The sequence below is a fragment of the Taudactylus pleione genome, unplaced genomic scaffold, assembly GCF_031769625.1.
Source record: "Taudactylus pleione unplaced genomic scaffold, aTauple2 ptg000041l, whole genome shotgun sequence".
Lineage (NCBI taxonomy): Eukaryota > Metazoa > Chordata > Amphibia > Anura > Myobatrachidae > Taudactylus > Taudactylus pleione.
This window is the reverse complement of record NW_028284443.1, coordinates 8,382,501-8,397,359: the sequence shown is the minus strand read 5'-3', so window position 1 is coordinate 8,397,359 and position 14,859 is coordinate 8,382,501. Positions and strand designations below refer to the sequence as shown.

Here is a 14,859-nt window from a genome sequence, read left to right as displayed (position 1 = left end):
ATGGACCCTGATGTAGAAAATATGAGATATGGTAAGAACTTACCTTTGTTATCTCTATTTCTACGAAGTCCATAGGGTTCCACAGGACTCCCGCCCTGTCGCACCTGTGCTGCAGATGGGCTTTGCTCTGGTCACCGGTTTTTCCGTCTCCTTCTGGTGAGAATGCGATTCTTGTGTGTGTCCAGATCTTTTTTCTCTCTCTTCCTTCTTCTCCTCTGGCCTATGGCTTGGTACGTAACTGAGATGCCTTGGCACGGGGGCGGGGTATAGGAGGGGGACCCTAGTACATCCTGGGAGGCTAAAAACTTAACTCTATGGTGCCTGATGTCATCACCTATACCCCAAGGTATCCTGTGGAACCCTATGGACTTTGTAGAAATAGATAACAAAGGTAAGTTCTTACCATATCTCATATTTTTTACTCTGAATTCAGAGGCGTCCTTTCCCCAATCCTTTTGCAGCTATATCTAGAGGCTTCTAAAACTGGCTCCTTTCCAGCCGAAATGGTGGAGGCACAAACTGTGACTATCCCGAAGCCGGGCAAGGACCCCTCTGACTGTAAAAACTACAGACCTATAGCACTTCTTAACACGGACATTAAAATCTATGCTAAATTAATAGCTAATCGTCTGAACCCACTACTTCCTCAGTTAATACACCCTGACCAGATGGGCTTCGTTACTGGACGTCAGGCTCCCGACAATACTCGTAGGGTTCTGGACCTGGTGGAATGGGCCTCACATAATAAACGACCACTTCTCCTCTTATCACTAGATGCTGAAAAAGCATTCGACAAACTCCATTGGGACTATATATGCCAGGTGTTATACAGGTTTTTACTCCCAAGGCGATATCCTTAGCTCAATCAATGTTCTTTACACTGGCCCCTCAGCCCGGATTTTTAGCAACTGCTTCCTTTCCTCACCTTTCCAGAAATCTAACGGCACTAGACAGGGATGCCCTCTCTCCCCACTAATCTTTGTATTGGCTATAGAACCCCTCGCCCAAATGATTCGCTCATCCACTGATTTCTTAACACGGACATTAAAATCTATGCTACCTACTGAGTGTTACCTACTGAGAAGTGTTACCTCTCAGTAGGTAACACTTCTCATAAATTGTGTCTCTTTGCAGACGATGTTTTATTGTTTGTGACTGACCCGGAGACTTTGTTGATTCCTCTCCACAATATTTTAAACAACTATAGTGCTGCTTCCTATTACAAATTGAATACAACTAAAACGGAAGCTCTACCTATCAACATTCCCCCTACAATCCTTCAATCCCTGAAAGGACGTTTTCCTTTTTCTTGGAAGGACTCCTCCCTATCCTACCTAGGTATTTCTATCTCCTCCTCTATTAGTAATGTTCACATTGTTAATTATGCCCCTCTGCTGATACAGTTGACAACTTTAACCACTGCTTGGATGAATCATGAGGTCTCCTGGTTAGGCCGTCTAGCGGCATTCAAGATGATGTTACTGCCCAAACTGATGTACCTGTTCCGTGCTATACCCCGTAAAATGTTACAACAAATGCGGAAACTGATGACGTCTTATGTATGGAAACACAAAGCTCCTAGAATAGCTTATAACCGTATGATATGCTCTAGACAACAAGGAGGCCTCAATTTCCCTGACCTACCTAGGTATCATGAAGCTGCCCTCCCCCCCCCCCCCACACTAAGCCCTGGGTGGACCTAGAACATGCCCTTTTTCAAGAATTCCCTTTATCGGACCTTCTATGGTTACCTAAACAACTACGCCCACAATCCCCATTACTTCCCAAGTCTGCCCTTGATACCCTAAAGATATGGGATGTTAGGCTCCCAACTAATTTTAATTTCACTCTCCCTACTAGGACCATATCCCTCCAAGCATTAGATAATTTGGTTCCCAATCTCCACATGTTTTACTGGATGCAATTAGGTATTTAGCCCCTAGCAGATTTTCTTTCCCCGTCCTCTATTTTACCGTTTTCTGATTCATGTGCCAAATTTGAATTGGGCCCATCAGCTTGGTTTTATTATCTTCAACTCCATCACTGGATAGCTCAATTTAATACCGGTCCCTCCATGCTCCAAACACCACCAGACCAAATTCTAAATAGACTATCTAGATCATCTTCCCGTGGGGCCATCTCCTTTTGGTACTTACTGTTGTCTCCTGCTGACCAGACGACCAAATCTTCTGTTTAGCTTCGATGGGAGGCTGATCTTCAATGTTCTTTTACCCTTAAACAATGGGAATCTATCCATTTAACCTCTTTTTCCATATCTAAATGCACTAATCACGCTGAAATGCATATTAAACTCCTAAACAGACTATATGTGACACCTACTAAACTACATGGGATATGGCCTACGGTTTCTAAATTTTGCTGGCGTTTATGCCACTCTGAAGGTACGATTTTTCATATTTTTTGGGACTGCCCCTCTTTACGCCCTTTTTGGACAGAAGTATTTTCCCTTATACAGGAAGTTTTTTAGGTCTCACATTGCCTCTAGATCCCTCTCTAGCCCTTTGACATTGGTACCCTCTCACTAGTCCCAAACCTGCTCGTTATGTTCTTGGTCATATTTTAATATCTGCTAGGGCTACAATAGCCCAACATTGGAAGTTCCCCCCCCCCATTTGCCAAAGTTGTTACAAAAACCCAATTTCATTTCGAAATGGAGACTAGGAATGCTAGTTACTCTAAGGCTCCGTCTTCACCTATTGTAAAGTGGTGCCCATGGCATATCTATGTCACTGATGGTAGAGGTGCCCCCTCTGCGAGAATTAGCCCTCTGGACCCGTCTTCCCCTTGCAATCTAAATGAACCTCCCTCGGGAGATTCAGATGTTTAGTCTATCTATTTTCTATATTTTGTATTGTAATAATTGTTAGATATTTATGGATGTCCTGTTAATACCTTATAATTTTCATTGTTATTGTGTTTGCTTTTACCCCTTATGCCCCTTTCTCCTTTTTCTGTACTCCATTTTTTCTATTTTATTCTCAATAAAAATTTATTGATGGGGGAAAAAAAATAATAATACTATTTTATAATATTGTCCAAATATTAGCACATCATCTGGTAAAATGACCACATTTCCTGTGATGGGGAGATCTTACAGATGTGTGATGTACTTTGCATTTCTCCTTTATTTTTTTACTCATGAAGCAACTATTATCATGAAATAGAATCTAAAGCATCTATTTATTATGCTGCCTAAATGTGTAGTTCTTCCTCTGTTTGTGAACTTAACCTTCAACATTATTTTTTCTTTTTTCTATTTTTTGTAAGTACGTATTGTCAAATGAGTTTGTGCCACTGTAATATCACGTCTCACACATTATGTTCTAATAAAAGACAATGAGTATACCACTGGTTATTTTTTATTTATTTAAAATGCAAACTGAACAGGTCATGTTAATCATTCCATGTTACTTTAAGCTTTCCTGTTATCATTTATTTTCTTTGTCTCCAATAGACAGGAACTCATAGAGCATTACAGCCAGTTGTCAGAAGAAGCAACTCGTAAAGAGCAGAGAGCTCTCTGGAAACTGGAGCGCCATAAATTGGAAACTGCTCGCCTGAGGTTTTTCTCTGATGATGAAAAGCACGTACAGGTATATACTTAGTTGCACTTTAATTGAAGTCTAGGGTAATGTTGAATCCTTTAGACACCTCATCAACAGTTGTTGAAGATAAAAACTGCATGTGAAGATGCACACAAATGCCAGGCTTTTTGTGCATCCGCTAAGCATTTGATATGCCGTTTACATGCTATTGATCTATATTTTATGCATTCTCATTCATTTGTTAATGTGTTGAAGATGGAAGCAATACAGAGCTTTACTCATTCATTTCAATGAGGTTTCAGCATGTGCAGTATGTAAAGAAACACCATTACATGTGGGGTTTCAAAGATTTGCATACATGTAGAAACCCAGTTGAAATTAATGTGAAAGCTAAAATACGTAATTAGGAGATTATTTATTTCCATCCCCCAAATTCTTTAAACAAACAAAAAAAAAAACACTGTTGGACAGCCTGGGATGGTCCTGGGATGGTTCTTATAAAGAGTGTGCGTGCTACCCTGTAGTAATGATTATTTCCTCTTCAGGTTCCATAGGGCTCCACAGGAAGACAATAGGGTATAGGTGGGACCTGGAGGACCGGACACCAACAGCAAAGCTTTTCAATCCCAGGATGCTCCGGTCCTTCCCCCTATAACCCTGCCCACAGCCTGAGAGCAACTCCGTTTCGTTGGTGTCCGGCAGGAGCTAGATCACAATTTTTAACAGTGGGGCTGCTTCAAGCAGCACAAGCTTATTTTTATCATTTATTTTTATTTCTACTGTTTAAACTGCTGAGCAGCAGCAAAAGACTGTCCCTTGGACGTCTGTGCTGCTGCTCCATTACCCCTCTTCAGCGCCGCGACATCAAGCCCCCGGCTAGGTACTCCACACGGGGCTCTGAGGGGGACTAGCTAGCAGGCTCCCCGGACCACAGACTGCAGCCCGGAATCCAGGGCCATGTAAGGCGGACCCCCGCGTCTTTATGCAGTTCAGCCTCCGGTCTCTGGAGACGAACCGGAGGCACTGATGTGGACACTAGTGTGCCCACGACTCTATTAGACCACTGGGGCTTTAATATTCTGGCGCAGCGCATATTTAGAGGCCAGGGTACCCATTAGCTAACGTCAGCACAGGGAGAAGGCGCTCTCCCTGCAGCCCCTCCCCCAGCTCAGGGCGCCATTCCACTGCGGTCTAGCTGTTCCCTAAGCTGCTCCTCCCTCACCCTCCGCTCCCTCAGAGCCGCACACAGCCATTTTCTGCTTCACAGGTCTCCGGGAACGCCGGGTCCAGTCTCCCTGTATACCTCTCCCACAGGCCAGGTTATACAGCGCTATATCCTATCAGTAACTGCGGTCTGTGTAGTTGATTGCAGTGCCAATTGCAGATATATAGTGTTTTTTTTTTTCTGCGTTTGTATATGACTTGTGCTAGCGCTGATCTCTACTTTCTATACTGTCCAGCTTATATCTTTCCTTTTATTCTAATATACCCTGACATACTAAAGTATAAGGGGGTTCATTGTACCTCACATCTCCTCATATATTTGTGAGGGCTATCACATACTATGTAGCGCAGTTGCACACTACACTGTGCCATATTACACATACTGCAGGGTGTTCGCTGCACTGTATCGTACTGTGTGTTTTATTATTTTTGTGGCTATGCCTGGCAGAGGAAAGAATAACAAGCAGGCTGATGCTGCTGCTCCTACTGGTGTCTTGGTGCCTTAGCCCCAGAGGACTTCCTTCAAGATGGTCTTTGTTCTAATTGTTGCACAGCCTCAGGCCCCTCAGCCCCAGTGTCTCCTCCTCATGATCCACCCTGGGCTGCCTTTTCTCAGGTGCTGGCAAAGATTGCGTACTACTTTGCAGTCCCTGTGGGATGGTCACAGCAGGTACTCTTCAAATCCTTTGCTTCCCCCATGGGTAGACGTACTGTCTACCTCAGTACAGACTTTGGCTAATACCTCCTACAGTTTTTCATCAAATTCTGCAAAAGGAAAAGCCTTTACCTACTAAACGTGCTGTGTTATCTTCCCAGTCCACCCAGTTATCTGATTCTGATATATCATCTGGGGGGGCAGAAGACGTAGACCTCTCTCACTCTGACTCCGTCTCAGGAGACGAGGATCCAGCCTCTAAATTAAATATACCTGCTCTTGTGAGAGCTGTAAAATCTATTTTACAAATAGAAGAGGAAGAACCCGCTGCTAAGAAAAAACAACCACTTTTTAAACAACCAAAGGTAGTTTTTCCAGAGTTCCCTCACTCTGACCAGCTATCTGATCACATGAGTGAAGCATGGAATATGCCCGGAATAAGGTTTCAAATTCCAAAACGTTTAAGTTCCTTTTACCCTCTTCCAGCTACTGATTGCACTAAATGGGAAGTTATCCCAGCAGTGGATTCTCAAGGGAACAACTATCCTACATACAGTGGGTAAAATAAGTATTGAACACATCAAAATTTTTCTCAGTAAATATACTTGTAATGGGGCTATTGTAATGAAATTTTCACCAAATGTCAGCAACAACCCATGCAATCCACACATGCAAAGAAATCAAACCATAGATGTCCATACATTTAAGTTTTGTGTGATAATGTGAAATGACACAGGGAAAAAGTATTGAACATGCTCACTGAAATTTATTTAATACTTCATACATAAACCTTTGTTGGTAATGACAGCTTCAAGATGCCTCCTGTTTGGAGAAACTAGTCGCATGCATTGCTCAGGTGTGATTTTGGCCCATCTTCAAATCTTGAAGGTTCCGTGGGCCTCTTCTATGAACTCTGATCTTTACTTCTTTCCATAGATTTTCAATTGGATTCAAGTCAGGTGATTGGCTGGGCCATTCTAGCATCTTTATTTTCTTTCTCTAAAACCAATTGAGAGTATCCTTGGCTGTGTGTTTGGGATCATTGTCTTGCTGAAATGTCCACCCTCGTTTCATCTTCAGCATCCTGGTAGATGGCAGCAGATTTTTATCAAGAATGTCTCTGTACATTCTTCCATTCATCCTTCAGTTACATGAAGTATGCCAGTACCACATGCTGAAAAACATCCCCACACCATGATGTTCCCACCTCCAAACTTCACTGTAGGTATGATGTTTTTGGGGTGATGTGCAGTGCCATTTCTCCTCCAAACATGGTGTGTATTATGGCATCCAAAGAGTTCCATTTATGGCCTCATCTGACCAGACTATATTCTCCCAGTATTTCACAGGCTTGTCCAAATGTTGTGCAGCAAACTTTAAACAAGCTTCAACATGCTTTTTCTTCTGCAGTGGGGTCTTGCGTGGTGAGCGTGGTGAGCGTGCATACAGGCCATGGCGGTTGAGTGCATTACTAAAGCTTGGGCATCTACTATGCAATTTTCTGTCAGATATCTGTCCAATTTGGCTGGTTTGAATGAAAACCTGGTAATGTATGGGAGCAAATGGCAATCATCAATTTGCTCACAAAAATTGGAAAATAGCCAAAAATGGTTGTTCAGAGAAATTGGTTAAAACACACATTTAACCAATTTGAACAATTTTTTGACCTTTTTTCAGTGTTTAAAACCATATAATCGACTGTCATTTGCTCACATACATTACCAGGTTTTCATTCCAACCAGCCAGATTGGACAGATATCTGACAGAAAACTGTATAGTGGATGCCCAGCTTTATTGCTTTCTTTGAAACAATTGTACCTGGTAATTCCAGGTCTTTCTGAAGCTCTCCACAAGTGGTCCTTGGCTCTTGGACAACTCTTCTGATAATTCTTTCCACTCCTCTGTCAGAAATCTTGCAAGAAGCACCTGGTCGTGGCCGGTTTATGGTGAAATTATGTTCTTTCCACTTCCGGATTATGGCCCCAACAGTGCTCACCATAACATTCAGAAGTTTAGAAATCCTTCTGTAACCAATGCCATCAGTATGTTTTGCAACCATAAGCTTACAAAGGTCTTGAGAAAGCTCTTTGCTTTTACCCATCATGAGAGGTTTCTTGTGTGACACCTTGGTAATCAGACACCTTTTTATAGGCCATCAGTTGGGACTGAACCAGCTTATATTAATTTGCACTGAGAAGGGGCAGGATTGCTTTCTACTTACTCATAGATTTCAGCTGGCTTTCCATGCCTTTTTGCACCTCCCTTTCTTCATGTGTTCAATACTTTTTTCCCTGTGTCATTCCACATTGATACAAATAACTTAATTTATAGACATCTACGTTTTGATTTCTTTGCATTTGTGGATTGCATGGGTTGTTGCTGACATTTGGTGAACATTTCATTACAATAGCCCCATTACAAATCTATTTACTGAGACAAATGGTGTTCAATACTTATTTTACCCGCTGTATATCACATTAGAGATGCAGCCTCCTACTTGGGAAAAGCAGCTATGGGTACGGCTCTTGTGGCTTCCAGGATATCTGCCACTTCGGTAGTGGCTCGTCATATTGTTTGGCTCCGTGCTTGGAAAGCAGATTCAGACTCAAAAAGGGCTCTGGAGTCTCTTCCTTATTCTGGAGATATCCTATTTGGTCCAGAATTAGATCAAATTGTGACTACTTTGGCAGCTTCCAAGATGACATTCCTGCCCTCTACATATAATACAAAGCCTCAGACATCATCCTTTCGGTCCTCGCCCTCAAGAAAAAGCTAAGGGTCAGTCCTTTCCACGGCAGCAGGCATTAGCCAAGGCCTCCAAGCCTAGGGCCAAACAAGCCTGGGCTACTAGACGTCCCCCTGCCAAGTCTGAGGACAAGCCTACAGCCTGACGGGGCGGGCCTCTCGCTGGGTGGGAGACAAACTACTACTTCAATTCGCTCAGTTTTGGTATCAGACACAATGGGTAAGAGAAGTGGTCTCCCACGGATATGCGCTATCCTTCCTAATGCGACCCCCCCCAGCAGTTCTTTTGCACAGGGCCTCCATCAGACCCAAGCAAGGCCCTGCTGCTCCAAAAAGCCATTCAGTCCTTACTGAATTCAGCAGTAATAATTCCGGTCCCCTCCTCACGACGAGGCAAGGGCTATTATTCTACCCTTTTCCTGGTTCAGAAGCCCAACGGGTCTCATCGGCAAATCCTGAACCTCAAATCACTGAACAAGTTTATCAGGGTACCCAGCTTTTGTAAGGAAACCCTCCCCTTTATTATCCTAGCTATGGAGCCTGGAGATTTTATGGTGTGTCTGGACATTCAGGACGCTTACTCCTTTTACCTATAGCGCCTTCTCATCAACAATATCTCCGGTTTGCTATCCCGCAACAGCATTTTTAGGCTCTATTGTTTGGCCTCTCAATGGCCTCTCGGTTCTTTACCAAAATCATGACTGTTAAGGCGGCCTACCTTTGTCGTCAAGGGATCAGACTACTCCCGTACTTAGACGACCTCTTGCTGTTGGCCAGCTCCCCAGAGATTCTTCACCATCTGCAGGTAACAAGAGGTAACAAGTGCCTTCCTACAAACGCACGGTAGGCTGATCTGCTGGAAAAAGTCTTCCCTGACACCTTCTCAAAGAATGGTCCATTTAGGAGCCCTCTTGGACTCTTCAGATTCAGAGAATCTTCCTAACAGATAAGATCTCATTAATACAACACCGAGTGCGCAGACTGCTCCGCAGTGCCTGAGTGTCAAATTACACTGCAATGCAGACATTTGGATCAATGCTTTCCACCTTCGACATGGTGGAGTTCGCTCAGTTTCACTCCAGGCCCCTACAACACCTGATCCTCTCCAGGTGGAACGGGCTACCCCATCTACTTCGATCCCAGATGGGCCTCCCTCCGGTGGTTCGCCTGTCCCTAGCCTGGTGGCTACAGACATTCCATTTAGACAAGGGTCACCCCTTTTGGATCCTCACCATGGATGCAAGCCTCCGTGGGTGGTGCGCAGTGACAGGCCAGCACCAGGCCAGCACTCCTTCCAGGGCTGCTGGACCCCAGTCGAGGCAAAGTTACCATTCAATGTCTTGGAACTTCGAGCCATCTACAGTGCTCTCACTTTGGCTCAGGATATTCTTCAGTGCAGGCCAGTACAAGTACAGTCCGACAACACCACGGCAGTGGCCTACCTCAATCGCCACGGAGGCACTCTGAGTCTGGCAGCAATGGCGGAAGTGTCCCACATTCTCACATGGACCGAACGCCATCTCCCAGCCATCTCCGTTGTGTTCGTCCGGGAATTCTCTATTAGGATACAGATTTTCTCAGCCGTCACGACATGCCTACAGGAGAGTGATTTCTACATCCAGAAGTCTTTCAGCTCATTGTGGACAAATGGGGTCTGCCGGATGTGGATCTCATGGCCTTCAAGACACAACAACAAATTTCCAGTATATGGAACCAGGACAAGGGACCCCGACGCAACCTTCGTGGACGCATTGTCAGTGAAATGGACCTTCCATTTGGCATACCTTTCCCCCAATATCCCTGCTTCCTCGAGTTCTTTGGTTCAAGCAGGAAGGGGGCACAGTCCTGTTGATGGCTCCGGCTTGGCCCAGACGCCATTGGTACTCCGATCTTCAGAGTCTCTCCGTAGATGTTCCTCTTCACCTTCCTCTATGGGTAGACCTGTTGTCTCATGGTTCTTGTCTACATCCGGACCTGGCCCGTCTGTCTTTAACGGCTTGGCTCTTGAGACATCCCTCCTAATGGGATTTTATCACAGAATATGGCATACATATTTCCAATGGTGTGCTCCAAGAATCTATGACCCCCAAGTTTTTAAGGTGTCTAAAATTCTTGCATTTCTTCAGGCTGGATTGGATCTAGGCCTCCGCCTAGCATCTCTGAAAGTCCAGGTCTCTGCTTTATCCATCTGGTTCCAGCGCAGACTGGATCCTCTACCAGATGTTCACACCTCCGGCAAGGTGTTCTCTGTATACAGCCTCCCTATGTCCCTCCTGTGGCACCATGGGATTTGGCAGTGGTGCTCCAAGCACTTCAAGAACCTCCATTCAAACCCCTGGAATCAGTGGATGTCAAGTTGCTCACTGCGAAGACTTTCTTCTGGCTATCGCACCTGCCTGTAGGGTATCGGATTTAGGGGCGCTTTCATGTAGCTCCCTCTTTTTAATCTTTCATCGGGACAGGGCGGTTCTTAGAACACGTCTGGGCTTCCTTCCCAAGGTGGTCTCTCATTTCCACCTAAATGAGGAAGTTGTGTTTCAATCACTAGACCTCTCGGCAGGTGAGGCCTCTTTGAATGTGGTCTGTGCTCTAAAGATCTACGTGGATTGTACTCTTCCCATCAGGAAATCGTACTCCCTCTTCGTCCTATATGGAATCCACAAGAACGGATATCCAGCTAACAAACACTCTGGCCAGATGGATTTGCATGACTATCTCACAGGCTTACACGTAGTCTTGCCTTCCTGTGCCGGCTACAGTATCTGCTCATTTTACTCGCTCTGTGGGTCCCTCGTGGGCAGCCCGGTGTGGCACCTCAGCTGAACAGATATGCAGGGCACCCACCTGGTATTCTGTCCACACCTTTCTTAGGTTTATGCCTTTGATACATTTGCCTCTCAGGATGCTTCCTTCAGGCGTAGGGTTCTCCTATCAGCTCAGGAGCATTCCCGCCCTTGAACAACTGCTTTGGGACATCCCCATTGTCTCCCTGTGGAGCCATATGGACCCTGAAGAAGAAAAGGAGAGTTGTGGTAAAACTTCCCTTTTGTTAACTCTTTCTTCGAAGTCCATAAGGTCCACAGGGCACCCGCCCTATGGGTTTCTTCTCTTGGTCACTTGTTTCCTTCTCTGTGTGAGAGTGATTCTTTAGTGTGCCAATTTTCCTCTCTCCTGCCTTGAGCTTTTTAACAAAACTGAGTTGCCCCAGCTGTGGGCGGGATATAGGAGGAAGGACCGGAGCATCCTGGGATTGAAAAGCTTTGCTGTTGGTGTCCGGTCCTCCTAGGTTCCACCTACACCCCATTGTCTCCTTGTGGACCCTTTGGACTTCGAAGAAAGAGAGTTAACAAAGGTAAGTTTTACCATCACTCTCCTTTTTTGTAGGTCTATTTATTGTAGAATCATGTTGCACAGCACCAGCAACCTAGACTAGAGGGATGCCGAGCAACCCTTACAAGGCTGGATACGTACCCAATGGAACTCCCGCGAGTGACCATAGTCCAATGAATGGTCGCTAAGTGGAGAGTCTCATGCCCAAAAAGCAAATGCTCCGCAAGAGCGACGGACAAGGCACCCACAGAATGGATGAGACCAAGGTCAGTAAGGGTAGTGCACTGGCGACCCCAAGCGTTAAAAACCCTGCTGGAGAGAAATGTCGAAGACCACTTTCAGAGCTGAAGGCGCCAACAAGAAAACAGGGGAGACCCTGCAATGTCGTGAAACCAGCGACCTAGGAAGGATCGGAACTGTGACGCCCGAGTATCAGTCACAAATTGAAACCCAAAAAGAGCCTAGTTGTGATACCTTCAATGCAATGTGCATGGTATCATGGCTGGGCAGATTCGATCAATGACTTTGGAAGAAAGACTACCTGCCCAAAACGGTGAGGGCATGCCTTCCATACACAGAGCGGATATGAGTTGGCCTCCATGCTGTGGGCTCTGAATGAAACTACCCACTCTGTGGAGCTCGAGGCACGACGATCCAAGGTCGGCTGGAAAAAAAAAACGTCCAGCAATCGAGCCAGAAAGGTTTCTGTGCCTGCGGCAGGACGATGGCTCGGTCAATGCCCCCATGCCACACCTGGGGAAGAGCAAGTGGGTCGGTTGTCCCCCACTGCGCATGCGCCTCCTCCGGCGTGCGCAAGAGCGTGACTCGTCCAGCGACGGCTGCTCCTTCGCTACGGGTCTCGCTACAAGACAGGGCGGCTGTCGATGTTGATTGACAGCTCGCCCCGTTTTGTAGGCGGGGAGGGGGGGTGGCTGCACGAATGCAGGCATACCCTTAGGAATGCCTGGCGTTTGTGGGCAGCCCTACTGACATCACTAGGGCTGCCCACATGCAAATGCATGCAACTAATATCTCTGATTTCTATGACCATATAGTCTTCATATATTGTTGCAGGTACTATTCAGTGTGCTGAGGAACAATAGGGGGTTAAACCCCCCTCCTTTTTCTACTTAGTATGACCCCTCCCTTTCATGCACCTGATTAGTGCTGCTAGATTGATTGAGCAGCTGCCATTTTTTGTTTGTTTGGTATGAGTGGCATGAAGGAGCCAGCATTAGTAGGGCATGCTGGTTCTAGTAGTGCTAGTTGGAGTTCCCAGGGGTGACTCCCAGGTAAGCTGGCTCTCAATGTGGATGCATTTATGTATGTGCCTTTATCAGGAGGCCTTACATTTGACAAAATTTATATGTGCCTTTATCAGGAGGCCTTATAATTGGTATAATTTACATTTGGGGTGAGCATTCGGGCGTAAGATCCCGGGGCTGGTCTGGCTGGGCCCCCTCATGGCATCACCACTTAATACACATAGTTGCTTTTTACATCACATATTATGTTTGTATTTTTTTCATGTAATAATTCACATATATTTTAACCCCTTTTTCCAACACTCATTAATTAGTCTTACACAGCTATACTTGACACTGCACTGTCACTCTTTTTCCATTTTCCGTGTGATGCCCTGGGGGGGGTCCAGGGCTGGACGTTTTTCGGGGTGCACTGCGCCCCGGATGTGAACCCCTTAGTGTTGGGGACTGCTGTGGACAGAGGGGCCGTGACGTGGCCTAGCAGCTTCCCATGTGTTTGCAAATGCATGCAACTAATATCTCTGATTTCTATGACCATATAGTCTTCATATATTGTTGCAGGTACTATTCAGTGTGCTGAGGAACAATAGGGGGTTAAACCCCCCTCCTTTTTCTACCATTCGTAATTAAAAAGAAAAATAATACTAAAACGTATTCCTTATTTGTAATTTAAGTGAACTCTACATAATCCACTGAGTGTCTTCTTTATTTGTATTATAAGGAAAATAAAAACAAGCAATAAATAAAAATGTATAGAATGGATTGAGCAGGAATGTCATTATTCATTAAACCAATCAGAAGTGTCCCAGATTGATTTCTACTTGTGATATGGGAGTTCCGTGCTTTGATCATATAGCAATAGAAGCTAATGCTGCCCATCCACTAGGCGATTAAACCTAGCGATGGAGCGATAACGATGGTCGTTATCGCTCCATCGCTTGGTAATCGCCCGCAAATCGGGCAGTAAAGGGTTAAAAACAACCAGCGAAGCGCCCGCTGGTCGTTTTTAACATCAATCATCGCCCGAACATGACGGTCAACCTGACTGCCGTCACGTTGCCATGTTCGGGGATGATTGATCTGCATACACTGAACGTTCAGTGTATGCACTTCACCCCGCGGGAGACGACGGCGTCGTAATCGTGCCGTCGTCCCCGCATTGTGTAATGCATGGGCAGCATTACTGAATCTCTGTTAATGTGCAAGCAAACCAGTTGATGATGGTGCAGCCTGCTACATCTTCATGTAGTGTGCAACCCCATTGAAATGAATGTACCCTTAACATGAATGGGGAAAAAAACCCCACAAAGCTGGTGTAACAACTCTTGATAGCCACTAGTGGTTAGGCACATAATCTGTTTCCATTAAGAAGGACCGATCTGACATGCTTTCAATGCAACGCAACGGAGCAAGCATAATCCAAAACCTGCAAACTACCATCTATGTACACTAAAGGGTATGGACACTACTTTTAAGCACCTGTGGGAAAATATTTTTTGCTGATATTTGAGAATGATCGTAATTCTAGAAAGTTTTATTTTAGGAATTGATGAAGCAATATCCAGTGACTCAGTCTAGAGATGAAATAAATACTCTACCACATTCAGAAATACATGATGCAGTGTCTAATTCAATTATACCAGTGGATGATCAAGCAGATCAGGTTAGTTTTTGTCTTTTCTCTTTTCTTCACATCTCCATAAAATGTGCATGTTTTAGAGGTCTTGTTTTTAAGCGTATTTGATTATGCTCAGAGTACTTTTTCAAGGACAATTGCACAGACCTATTGCTATTATTTGCTTCCTTAAATTTGTTTGATACCAAGTTTGATTTGGAATGGCAACAACTTTATTATTATTATTATTATTATTATCCTTTATTTATATGGCGCCACAAAGGTTCCGCAGCGCCTTACACAGTACATAAATGAGCACACAAGAAAAACAGTTAATAGTAATACAAAACAATGCAGGACAAGGACAAGGTTATAAACTCAGCTGCAAAACACAAGCAGCAGGACATGAGCAACCAGGTGGTAGGTGCCATTGTAGGGAGTTAGGAGTAAATTATACTA

General features: G+C 44.8%; 1 protein-coding gene across 3 annotated transcripts in view; it reads left to right on the top strand.

The window, feature by feature from the left end:
- The window catches only part of TUBGCP6 (tubulin gamma complex component 6), a 140,897-nt gene that overhangs the window by 71,831 nt on the left and 54,207 nt on the right, over positions 1-14,859 (top strand). For all 3 annotated transcript variants that reach the window (XM_088457624.1, XM_088457622.1, XM_088457623.1), the window contains 2 exons: positions 3,476-3,614; positions 14,329-14,448. In XM_088457624.1, the coding sequence (XP_088313750.1) occupies positions 3,476-3,614; positions 14,329-14,448 (259 nt within the window). The remainder of the gene's footprint in view (positions 1-3,475; positions 3,615-14,328; positions 14,449-14,859) is intronic.